At 41.2% G+C, this 12,795-nt stretch overlaps 1 protein-coding gene across 1 annotated transcript in view; it reads left to right on the top strand.

Annotated features, from left to right (window-relative positions):
• The first annotated feature begins 511 nt into the window (after positions 1 to 511).
• Positions 512 to 12,795, top strand: part of DNAJC3 (DnaJ heat shock protein family (Hsp40) member C3) — a 30,742-nt gene continuing 18,458 nt past the window's right edge. The window contains exons 1-4 of the mRNA XM_027884252.1: positions 512 to 669; positions 6,797 to 6,907; positions 9,806 to 9,930; positions 11,014 to 11,088. Coding sequence (XP_027740053.1) covers positions 588 to 669; positions 6,797 to 6,907; positions 9,806 to 9,930; positions 11,014 to 11,088 — 393 coding nt within the window. The 5' untranslated portion in view covers positions 512 to 587. The remainder of the gene's footprint in view (positions 670 to 6,796; positions 6,908 to 9,805; positions 9,931 to 11,013; positions 11,089 to 12,795) is intronic.

Raw genomic sequence — 12,795 nt, forward strand, 5'->3', positions numbered from 1 at the left:
AATACTCAGGCACCTGGTGTGACTCTCGGGGATGGTCCTGTGTGGGGCAGGAGCTGGACTTATGATCCTTGTAGGTCCGTTCCAAGTCAGGAAATTTTGTGATTCTGTGATAAGGCAAGAGTCTGTTTCGCAATTCCCTTCCCGTTCTCCGTAACTCTCCGAGCTAATTGTTGACTTTTTCTGATTCTCGAGATGTCAGCATCGGCAGGGCGCAGGTGGGCAAAGAGACAAGAGATGAAATGCAGCGGCAAAGAGGCGCGCCGTGGCCGTCTGTCCCCTTCTGCGGGCGGCCTGGGGCAGTACCGCCCCCGTTTCTGCTCAGGTTGCGTCGCGGTGGGCGGTGCCGAAGCCGCCATCTCTGGAGCGGGCGCCGCCATTTTTGCTGCGGGCACGCCGCCCGGGCGGGGCCTGGCGCGCTCGCGCAGCTGCCTCACGTCCGGCGGCGGGCCCGAGGCGGGGGCGGGCGCGCGCGGCGCGGCCAATCAGCGTGGCCCACGACCCTGCCCGCTGGAGGCGCTGCCCGCGGTCGGTCGGGCCGGGCCCGGAGCCGCCTCTGTCGGGACCGGGCGGCGGCCGAGCGGGACGACATGGTGTCCCCTGGCGCCTCCGCCGGGCGGCTGGGCTCCGCGCTGCCCTTCCTGCTCGTGCTCCTCGACCTGCAGTACCAGGGTGAGCGCCGGGCCGGGGTGGCTGAGGGGGCGGCGGGGGGAGCCCGGCCCAGCCCGGCTCGGCCCGGGGGCCGTGTGTCTCCGAGAGCTGTGTGGCTTCTCCGCCCGCGGCCCGCCGGGCCTGGGACAGGCCGCGGCTCGGGCCGCGGCTGTGCCAGCCGGGGGCAGCTGCTCGCCCTGCCTGCGCTCCTCCTGCCGGGCTGTGGGTCGGGCCGTGCGGTGTCCGCCATGGCGGCGGGGCACACACACCCCTCCGGCCCCGGGACGGGGGGATATTCGGGAAGGGGTGCGAGGAGGGAGGTACCGCGCTGCCACCTCATCAGCCGGGGCGGTGGCGGAGGGTGCGTAATGAGGGCACCGCCGCTGCCAGTGAGCTGCTGGGGTTTATCGGGGTTCCTCGCGGTGCGGCTGGAGGTGGCCCGGTGTATGCGCGCTTCGCTTTCCCGGGGCTGCTGATGGATGGGGTGAGGCTGCCGACAGCTACTGCGAGCCTTCGGGATGCCGTGCTCTCTTCGGATGCAGCTGTGAGGGACAGCATCGGCTGTTCCGTGCTGACCGTGAATGTCTCACTCCGGTGTGGATTTTGTGTAGTTCCCAGGTTCAAAGGTTTTTCCAGTGGCCCTCCTCGGCCCCAGCCTGTGTTAGTGCCACACATACAGATTCGCTGAGGCTTCTGACAGTTGTGTTGCATTTATTCCTGATTGTGTTTTGGTATGGTTTCTGCTGTTCCTTTTTTTTTTTTTTTTTTCTTTTTTTACCTTCTCACCATTAGTATTTCAGGTTCAGCTTATCTGCGCTTTGTGCAGGTTGTTTACTTTCAGAGCACACTGCCAGAAACACCTGTGTAGCCAGACTTTTATTCGCAGGCTTCTGTTAAATTTCTAACTCGATTATACAACAGTGTTTGTTGTCAGAGTTTCACCTGAGGGATGTTCTTTAACTGGTAGTGGCGGATAAAGTGGAACCGAAGCTGTCAATAGTCAGAATAAGAGCGTGGGCTGAAGATTGATTTAGACTAAGATTAAAAATTCAGTTGATACACCAAATTAATGAATAGTTCAGCTGACCAGGTCGCAACAGGAACATACTGTGGCAAAGATATTCTGTATTATAAGACTACGTACTGTGGTGTCAAATTGCCATTTTTTAAATATGCATTCTAGTGGTGTTAGAAGACAATAACTTTTGTCAAAGTGTACTTCCTTCCCCCCTCCCCTTCCCCCAGATTTTGACAGTGATGCTCCTGCTAGGATTTTTTATTTAGAGTTGCCAGCCTCTTTCAAGTATGTGGTTTAATGGCTATTTGGACTTACTAAGTCACATTTCCTAATTTGGGGGATGTTTTCTTAACTTCAGTTAATAAAGATGTAGAGTTGAGTAATACAATGAGAAGTGGTGATTCTGGATCTTAGTTTAGTAAATAACCTCTTAGTTCATGAGTTCATTTTCCAGAATGTGTAGTTAGAGAATTTAGGGGAGGGGGGCTTACTTTATTTAAATATCTAGATTCCCCCCCCCCCCCCCCCGAAGTACTCATCTGAGCTCAGGGGTGTTCATATTCACATTTAAATTTGTTTCTTAATGTCTTTATAATAGAAGTCTGCCTTGTGTCATCTGATTCATGAATCTGTGGAAGAGTTATTCTGTATTAACTTTGTATCTTACAGTTATATCTATTTATATCTGGCTGGAAAATGCACTCAGTAAAAAGGTTTTTGAATACTTGGTGATTGTGGCAGATTGCTGTTGTGCTCCCTGAGTTCCACCTGTTCAAATACTCGGACTTGTGCTGAATTTGACACAGATCCTCTCTTGGGAAGATCTGTTCTTCATGGCTGTTTGTCCACACTAATCACAACAAAAGGAGGTGGAGGAGGAGGATAGAGGAGTGTTGTTCATTTTCACCCTCTCCTTCCTGGTAGTAGAAAAAAAGGAAATATAATATGGGGAAGAGTAAATGGGCTCTGAGTATACAGAGCTCAGTTCGTTACCACAAGCATCAAGTGTTTCTTTTCCTCCCCCCTACCCCTTGTTTCCGCCCTGACTTTGGGAGCTTTTTAACTCGCTCCAAATAGCAAAGGCTACTTGGGGGCGGGACTTTTTGTTTGCCACTCTTAGCTGTATTTACCAACTCGCTTTGCAAACGGAAAGAGTAAGAACTTGATGGGTGGAAGTTACATTGGCTCAACTGGATACTCTGAGGCTCCTTGTGAACCACAGAAATATTGCTTCTGTGGTTCTTGTCCATATCTTACGTTGTTTAGTGTTGTGCTTGACAAACATGCTTGCAGACATACATAACTCAAAGCCCAAACCTGTTTAGAAATAGCAGCGAACTTAAGACTGGTTGTGCTAAACAGAGGGTCATTCTGATCAAAAAACTTTGCAAAACACAAGATAAGACAATCGTTCAACTCCTCTAAGTAAGGAGAAAAAAGTTTAGATGAGTGTAGTTAAGATTAGTGGCATACGCGCTGCTTCTTCGCCTTTGAAACAACTCTTTCTGGTACAGAGTAGGAACTAATCCTGTTTATTTTCACAGTCTTGTTACGCAGCTTAGGAACAAGATTAAAAAAAAATGGTAGAAATTCTACAGAGGATGGAAAAGAGGAGTGTGTAGGTAAATGCAACATCTTTAAACTGTTCTCAGGTTGCAGGGCTTTCTTGAGTTTTTTACACTATGGATGTGACCGATTATATGAGGATATGGTTGAAATTAGTATACTCAGGTACCTACATATTAGCACCAATTATTCTAATAAAGCATTAATCCTACCAGGAAGTTATAATTTATTTGGAGTGAGTGCATTTAACTGGAATAACAGGTTACCTGCACCTGCTTATCTTCCTTGTGCCTTCTGACTTGTCCTGTGAGTTGTCTGGGCCGGTTCCAATTATTTGGGAATAGTTTGGGGTTTTGTGTTTGATTGAGTGTTTTGGTGTTTTTGTTTAAGTTTTTGTGTGTTTTTGTTTTTGTTGGTTTCTTGTTTGTTTGTGTGTTGTGCGTTGTTTTTTGGTTTTTTTTCCCCCCTCTTCCACTCTTGCACTCATACCAGGACTAAAGACCCTGAATGTATCCAGAATATCTGACTTGATTTGACAGCTGGGGCTTCTGTATGTGGTCGTCTGAGGCCCTTGGTGAATAGATAACAATTAGTCAGGCTTTAGAAATCATATTCAAATTAAAATACTTGGGAGTTTTAAAAAATAAATATTATGCTTGCATATCTGTTGTGTAAATTTAGTTTCTTGCTGGAGCATACAGAGCTTCTTCAGCTGGGCCCTTGGTATCCAGCTCACCAATGGCTGTGTATCTGTTGGAATAAGCTCTGTGAGGTTGGTTTGATTTTTTGCTCTGGCTGAACTTTAGTTCTTAAACCCATTCCTAGACCAAACAGTGAACAGATACCCAAATAGGTTGCACAGAATCTGAGTCCTTGGACTCCTGTGCTTAGGTTATCAGTTTTCAGATGTCTACTGTGGGTTGGTTTAGTTAGAGCAGCTGTTTGCCTACAGCCAGACAATGAATAAGCAATAGATTTCTGTGAATAAGCAGCCCAACTACCGGGTCAGTGTACAATGTTCCTGAGTAGTTGCAGTAAATATCACTTTTCATCATGGTTAGGCTTATGGTACAGGTTGCTTCTGGAGATTCACACATCAGTTTATGAGGTTCAGCTATTTGCAGTGCTGAGATTTAATGTATGTCAAGTATAATTAGTCTTGTTCTGCAGGGAACCTACAGTCCTTCACAGTTTGCCTTCTTTATTTGTGTTGCTCCTGCTTTTATTGTTTACCTGTTTGCCACAGTGGTCACCTGTCTCATTTCTTTTATTAATTGTCCTCAGTATCCTCATGGAAAAAGTCATCTCTCCTGCCTAAAGGATGATGTAACTGTCAAACTGTACCAAACATAATGTGTTTTAAAGACACCAAATTGTGTAGGTACAGCTTATTGAGGAAAAACATATTCTTGGAACTATCCTGATGTGACTAAATGTGAAACAAGGACACTCCTTTAGGTGCTTGAGACTGTGGAAATTGAATGTCATGTCTAGGTGGATGGAGAGTTCATCCAAGAGTAATTTACAGCCCACTTCTAGGATACCACTCCAAACTGACAAGTTTTGAAAGATTTCAGATACTCATAAGTGGAGAGAGACAGGAGGGATGAAGCTTAAGAATTTTTAGTTTGTATTAATTTTAAATAATCCAGTCTGTTTACTGTTTGATACGTGATTTGTTGCTTCTGTGGTTCCAAAGCCGGGGAAATTTGTGGTGAGTTTTTTTATCCAGTTTTGTTTTGAGTTTTGTTGTGTTGATTTTTTTTCTACAACCCTCCCTTTTGTCATTTTAGAGGACACTGCACTACTTAATGATCAAAGCTAGAGAAGAAGCAAAAAGAGCAAGGAAGAATGTCCTTTTTTTTCTAAAAATTGGATGTTCACATAAAAACTACCTGGAAGTAGATACTGTGTGTGGAAAAAAAATTACTGTCCACTATCAGTGGAACTATTTGTATTGTATTCAGAGCTATACATACCTACTCTAAAATACATCATTTAGTAAGATCCTTAAAATTGTCTATATGATAAGCAATTACTATTTTAATTTCATCTACTGGAAATTCATTCACTGGAAATTTGGGCCTTATTTCATGAAGTAGTTTCTATTAACTAAAAAAAGAAATTTGTTTGCTCTCCTTGTTCTAAAACAGGTAATTTATATGAAGCCCTGAAGTCCAGTTGGCTGAATCACTATCAGTCTTTTAGCAGATAAAGCTTTGTCTAGTACATGTGGGGTATTTTGTTCATTTTAGTATAGACAGCTCCATGATTTTCTTGTGGAATTAAACGAATTATGAACTGTATTAAGGAGTAGGAAAGAAAATAAAATTAAATTAAGATCCCAGGTGTTGTGAACTCCTGGGTCTAAAATCTTGATGACTTGGTAATCAGAAATTACTGTTTTATCATTACAAATACTTTGTTGTTTAATTACCTTTCAGTGTGAGAATTTCGGATATAATTTCCTTGAATCAGTGTAGTATAATGGTTTTATTCAACCTCTGAGAAACAACTTCCAAGTGCTACTGCATTTTCATGTTTAAAATTAATTCAAATGCCAATCTGAATTAGCTCAATACAAAACCTGAGTGAAATAAATTACAAATCACTGGGGTTTAATGTAATATGCTTATTCAGGATTCCAGTGTATTCCCTTGCTTAAATTTAGGCGTGGGGTGTCTTTTTAGGAAGAGGAAGTTACTCATAGTGTGAAAGTTTTAATAGTCACGAGCTGGTAGGTAATTTGTAGTGAAATTCTGTCCTCACCTGATGATGGCAGGAAGCAGGACCAATGAAAAACCTGTTGCTGAATTGATGTGTGTAGAGCATGGACTTGCATTTAGCTGCTCATTTCTTCTCAGCAATAGTCTTTGAATGTTGGTTGAGCAGCAGCAATTTATTAGCTTTAAATTAAAACTGTCACTTCAAAGAATTTCTGCTTTGGTATGGTTTTCATGCTACCGGTTAAATGGAAAAGGAGTGAGAATTTTTAATTATTTTTGTCAAAACTTTGTTCTGGAAGTGCAAATTATGAAAATGAGACAAAAGTGCAGTAGATGAGAAGCCAATCTCTAAGGAGCTAACAGTTCTCAGTTAAGTACTGATTTAATATTGGGTCATGTAGTTTAACTTAGCCTTTGTATATTTGTTGTGTGTTTGTGTTATGAGTATTTTTCCAGGTTCCCCTGAAGTTGAAAGCCCTCATAGAAATGTAGTTGATCAAACCGTTTTTGTAGTTGATGTAGAAATCTTGATGTGCAAAAGTGTGTCACTGAATATATAGACAGGAGTGGAAATGCATATTCGGTGACTTGTCACAATGTGGTGCTTTGTGATGTTTTATCTAGTTTGACACATCCTTACTGGGACATGCTATGAGCTTATTAGGCTGCAGGTTGCCTTACAGAACCACAGAATCAATTAGGTTGGAAAAGACCTCTCAGATCATCAAAAGTACAGGAAGATGTGATATCTGCCTCTATTTCAATAACATGTTGTAAATGTTTTATCACTGTATGTCTTTGGTCATTCCAAACCTTGATCTTTTTGTTTTTCTTTAAGGAGCTGAGTGTGGAATAAATGCAGAAGTAGAAAAACAGCTTGAAATGGGAAAGAAATTATTGGCTGCAGGACAGCTAGCAGATGCTTTGTCTCATTTTCATGCAGCTATAGGTATGTATCTCAGGGAAATGATTCTTGCACTGAAATACCTTTGAGTGAGTTTTTTTCCTACTGTTTGCTTTATTAAGTATCCTGCTTTCTTACAAATTGCCTTCCATGAGTCATAGAGATTGGGGCACCCTTATGCAGCAGTTTGGGCAGGAGCCAACAGAGATGCAGTGGAATATTTATCCTTTGGTTTTGATAAAAGAAAACTGTTAAATTACCTTCATCATGCACAAACACTAAGTCACTGCTGTTCTGCAAGTGAGCTGTACGAAAGGAATTATAATTGATTCTGGTATCATTTGATGAGGTATTCCCTGTGTGTCTAATGCCATCAAGATCAGGTTTTATCTTTATGACATTTTTCAAAGTATGTCTTTGAAAGGCTGACTTCTATCCACTGTTGTAAAAAATTCAGTGTTTGGAAGAGTCTTTCTTTTTTTATTTTTTGTTAGTTAAATCTGGAAGTGTGAAACTGGTGCTACAAGTTTGAGATACTGAACATGTAGTGTAGAGCAAAATTGTCCCTCCGTTGTACTTAATTAGTGAGTTAGTTCTTGATTGGTGTTCTGCCTTTTCAACGAATTGAGGAGTTAAATGTTTACTTTTAAGAATTTTAACACAACTTTGCTGATTAAAATCCTTCAATTGAAGCACAGAGACAGCACCAGTAAAGAGCAGTGTCCATTGACACCACAATTTCTTAATTTCATGGTATTTATTTTTTAATGTTATTGTACTTTGTTATAATGTTTACAAGTGCATGGTTTCCTCTGTGAGAAGAATGTTGCTAAGATGTTATACATTGATGGGTCATACTATTGATACTGTTCTATTTACGCCTTGGACCAGTAGTGAGATGTAAATGAAATATTAGAAATACTTTCTTTGTGTTCACCAAGATCAACTTCCTTTATATAAGGGAGTGGAAGGGGCAGTTTCTTTTTTTTTTTCTGTGTTGTGGAAGCTCCCCATTCCACCTAGAGGCATTCTGTTACTCCTTTTGTTTGTGTGTTGCTGCCAAAGCCTTTCTGTGGGATCTGTGTTACAGCCTTTACTGTTGGTTGGGAAGATTTAACTTGGATTTGGTGAGAAGCCCCGTTCAGTCTGTGGCTGTGCAGTTGCTGGTGGTGGTGCAGAGGCCGCAGTGGGATGAGTAGTGAGGTGCCTGTGTGGGTGCTTTGCCAGCTCTGCTTAAGCAGCTTGTGGAACCATGGTGTAACCACTTCAGATGTGACCTTGATGGGATTCTTAGTTGGATGCTAATTTGAGCCTGATTGCCTAATGTTCATCAGACTACTACTTCTTTGTGTTTTGCCTCTTTGAAAAGATTTGAAACATGATTTGCCAACTGTGCTTGTAGAGGAGGCAAGAATTCTTTTTTGTCTGTACTACAGCATTGCAGACTGTGAGGTAAATAGATCTTTTTTGTGTTGCCTCAGCCAGCCTGTTTTTGTTTTTTTGCAAACATCTAAAATAGAGGAAAGCTACTGTCCATATTATCTCGAGTTGAATTTTTAACTCTCTTTATTCCCATAAAGTTGAGGGTTTATAACTTCTCTCTGAGTGTCAGTTGCTGTTCATTGTTGTTACTGGGGTGCTGAGGCAAAACTATCTGACCATCTGGTGCTTTTCTCTGTTAGCTCTTGTCTATCTTTCATCCTTTGTGTATTAATAAAGTTCCTTCATTTCAGTTGTTGATTTGTAGTTGTAGCCTACACCCTTGTATGTGGTACAACTTTATACTCCCTTTTTTTTTTTTAAAAGGTAGTAACATTTGAATTTATTTAATGCCCATAATCCTGGCAAGATGGCATGCAGCATGAGAGTTATTAAATTTGAACCCTGGAGATTAGCATTTCCACAGCCAAGATATTGTAGTGCAGATATCTTTTCCAGTGAGAACTGAACTAGTGTTTTGGTAATGGAGATGGCCAGCTGTAAAACTCAGTTGCTAACCATCTGATTTTTGGCAGTGCTATTTCTTCTGTTTATTTGAAAGTTCAGCTTAACCTCAGATGCGGTGAGGAAGAAAAATGCTTCATGTGGATGTTCTTGTCTGCAAATTCTGGATTGATAATTATGTTTTTAATAGCACAGTAAAAACTTTCCTGTCTTCTACTGCATATGGTTGGTTGGGTGGTTTAAGTTACTTTTCCTTTGGAGCCGACAGTAACTGTCGCCTGTTTCTTTGAAATACTTACATAGAGAAGAATGTTAAGAAAATTGTTCTTGGTTTCAGAGACTGAGGTTTGCCTCCTGTACAGGTATATGTGTATGTGCTAGCCTAGAGAGAGTTAAAATTGCTGGATCTGGGAATTCTGACCAGAAGACAACATCGAGTGTATGGGCCCTGAAGTTAGCCTTTAGACTTCGATAACGTACGTGCATTTGTCTGCTGTTGAGAGGGGGTTTTTAGTGCCCACTTTATTATACAAGAAAGAATATTTTACTTCAGTGGATGATACAAAGAGTTTTTGTCTGTGAAGGCATTGGGCTAATGTCATTTTGGGATTATTTTCTTTCTTGCATCCTATTTGGTGATCAAGGACTGGTCTGGAAAATGATAAATTAACATGCTTTCACATGTAGGCCTGCAGTTGGGGGTAAAGGGTTAATCTGTAGTGCCTTTTCTGTGCAAAGCTGAAGAACATGTACATGTTTAACCTCCAGTGGTCCTAATTATGTGGCATTTACTGTGTTTCTGTAATCTTTATTGTTAAATTATCAAACCGCATAGCAAATACTGCTCTGATAATGTTACAAATGCAGTGTCTTAATAAATACCATTGTTTCCAGTGTCTTCAAAGTAAGTTAATATATATTTAGTCATTACAGTTCTGCTGTACACGAAGTTTCGATTGCTTTGAGATAGTATTCTGATTATTGTTTGTTCATTTGCAGAGGGAGACTCTGATAACTACATTGCTTATTACAGAAGAGCCACAGTGTACTTAGCCATGGGCAAATCTAAAGCTGCAATTCGTGATTTAAGTAAAGTGGTTGAATTAAAGCAGGATTTCACATCAGTAAGTATTACTGGAATTGAAGATTGTTCGAGTGTTAAAAAAAAACCCAAACAACCTGCTTCAAAGAAGCTTGATTTTTTTTTTTTCCCAGATTTTGCTCGACAGGAATAGAGAATACACTCTGAAGACTTTAAATAGGATAAAATAATAGTGGTGTATGTGCTGTAATTTGCAGTTATGCTGAGTACAGTCTAGCCAGTTATTTGAACAGCTAATAGTTTTATTAAGTACATGTTCTTCATGGATTTATGCTAAACACTTCCCTTTTCTCACTTGTGGTAATTCTTCTCTTTGTCACCAAGACTCTGCCATCTGGGGCAGGGAGAAGAGAGCACACAGATTTCTCTGAGGTTTTTTTTCTGTCTTAATCGTCGTTTGATTTGAGAAGTCTCTTCTCCACAGGAACTGCCCAAATCTCACTGCCTTCCTATGGGATCGTTGCAAGTTCTGATTTCCTTACCCCTTTCTCACTTGGGTGTACTGTATGTGGAGGCTGCCTCACTGGTTGGAGAGTGATGCTGGAGTCCTCTCCATCTGATCCTCTCAATCTCCCTTTTCCATGGGCAGTAGCATGTCCTGTATAGTTTACAGTGAAGAAGCAAGTGTTACATTCATTGCAGTTAGAAAACATTCTATCATAAATCAAAGCCTTATAAATAATTAACTTGTCTTTTCACATTGTTTCCATTATTTGGAGTTTAGTGGAAGAATTAAATGTGGGAATTATTTATTGTTTATTGTTTATGCTATGTTTCCTAATCTGTAAGCAGTTGTAATCAGGAAAGTGATGTAAGGTCAACATGCACTTTTGTTTGTGTGACTTTTTAAATAGTTCTTTACATGAGTTGCAGCTGCTCATAAAAACTGTGGCTACTTTACCATTAAAGAGGCCTTATAAGAACATTGTTAAATCCAGAAGACAAAAAATAGGTGTTGTGATCTCTGCTTCATCTTGTTAGCTGTACTAAAATCAAACTTTTTCCTGCTGAAGGAAAATGAAATGTCATACTTTCTAATTTGTGTTCATACTTTGCTGAACTCCTGTTTGTAAATCAAAAGAAATTGTCTGATGTTTAATTTCAGGCAAGATTACAGAGAGGACACTTACTGCTTAAGCAAGGAAAATTTGATGAAGCAGAGGATGACTTCAAAAATGTGGTAAGTTGGACGCCTAAGTTGAGCTTCATCACTGCTTTCAAGGTTGGGTTCTGAGCCAAGGTCACACCTCAGCTCTGATGCTCTGTGGTATATGGTATACCTGCCTGAATTTGTCGTTCCTGCTCTTTAAAGTGGTAGCTAAGCTACCTGGTATGAATAAATGACCAATAAAGTTGCAGTATAGTGATGAGGATGAAATCAAGTGTCACCTGAAACAATGTAGCACTTTGAAAAATCGTCTTTGTGTGTGCCTGACTCTTCATGATCTCTGCTTGATGACAGCTGTACTAGGGAGCAATCTTCATTCATAAAGTAATAAGTGGTATGGGACTTGAAGCATGTGATTGAACTCTGGTTTACATCACTATATTGTCATCTCCCTGGGAAATCACTAGGGGCCTCATGGATCAACCTTTACAGGTTCCTATCTCTTTTCACTGATTGCAGAAGAATTGTGGGCTTTTAATTTAGTCGCTGAGCTGTTAAATCAGTGAATTTCAGTGGCATGCTTCTGTCCGGCTTCTAATCTGCAGAGGAGTTCTCCATCTTTCATGAATGTGTTGACAATACTTTCTCTCCGTGATCAGGAAGGGCCCAAAGTTTCCATACACACAGTTGGATATTACCCACCTACAATTCACCTGGGCTGTTTAGAGTTTTGATGGATGTTTTTTAGCCCTATACTGCAAAAGTCAACTGATCTATCCCCAGAAAAAAGGTCCTTAGAGAATGTGAAACTTGATTCCCTCTCTATTGCACAAAATTCATGTAAATATAAGTATAAATAAGATTCATTCTTCTTCTTGCTTACTTTTCAAGAGTTTCTAGTTTGAACAGCTGTCTCTTATGCCAAAATAAATAGAATTTCCAGGTGTAACTGGTGCCCTCACGTTGACTTTCCCTGAAGAGTGTGATGGAGAAAGCAGTTGCATGTCGCAGATTGCAGTTGTTTAAAGGAAATCATACTGGTGAGCGTGGATGACAAAACCGGAGCTGTTATCCCGTATGCTCTGCAGGACGGTTGGGAGGAGTGGCCCTTGCACCAGGCAGTCTGTGTTTGTAGCAGAGCTGCAGTAGCTTATTCCGAAATTTATGCAGCAACGGCTCCTCCGGCTGCTGCTGCTTCCTCTGGAAGTTTCTTAGGAGTGTGTGGTCTGATAGCAGTGCAGCCCTGCTGATTGCAAGTGTGGGAGGGCATCGTTCAGCTCTGATTAACTGAGGACACAGTTGCTGCAGTAGCGATTATGTGATGTCAATGTCAATTGTGAATTTGTGTGGGTATCATCTCTTTGCAGTTCCTGTTCTGTGAAGTATTGCTTAATGCTGCATGTGGAATTGTTTCTCCAGTCAACTGCCAAGTGTCTTTCCCTCTTGCCAAACCAGCTGCAAAAATTTAGATTGCTGCCTTTGGTCAGTCAAATAATTTCAGTCTTCAGGCTTTAAATCTGAAGTGGAGCAGAGTTTCTTCTCAGAAGCTGACTTAAGAAGATACCATATTGGTTCTAAATCTTACATCTGGGTTCCTTTGTTCTGTGAACAATATTACCTGTGTACTTAGAGAACTGACAAGTGTTCTCTTTTGAATAGCACAATTCTCAGTTAAGTACAGTATATTCAAGAAAAATTAGCCAATATTAAAGTAATCATTTGTAACAGTTTAATTTATTCGTATGAGGAGGAGATTAAATTACGCTACGTACCTTGAAT

Source organism: Empidonax traillii, unplaced genomic scaffold, assembly GCF_003031625.1.
Source record: "Empidonax traillii isolate 1590-97213 ecotype Southwest subspecies unplaced genomic scaffold, ASM303162v1 scaffold141:size962631, whole genome shotgun sequence".
Classification (NCBI taxonomy): domain Eukaryota; kingdom Metazoa; phylum Chordata; class Aves; order Passeriformes; family Tyrannidae; genus Empidonax; species Empidonax traillii.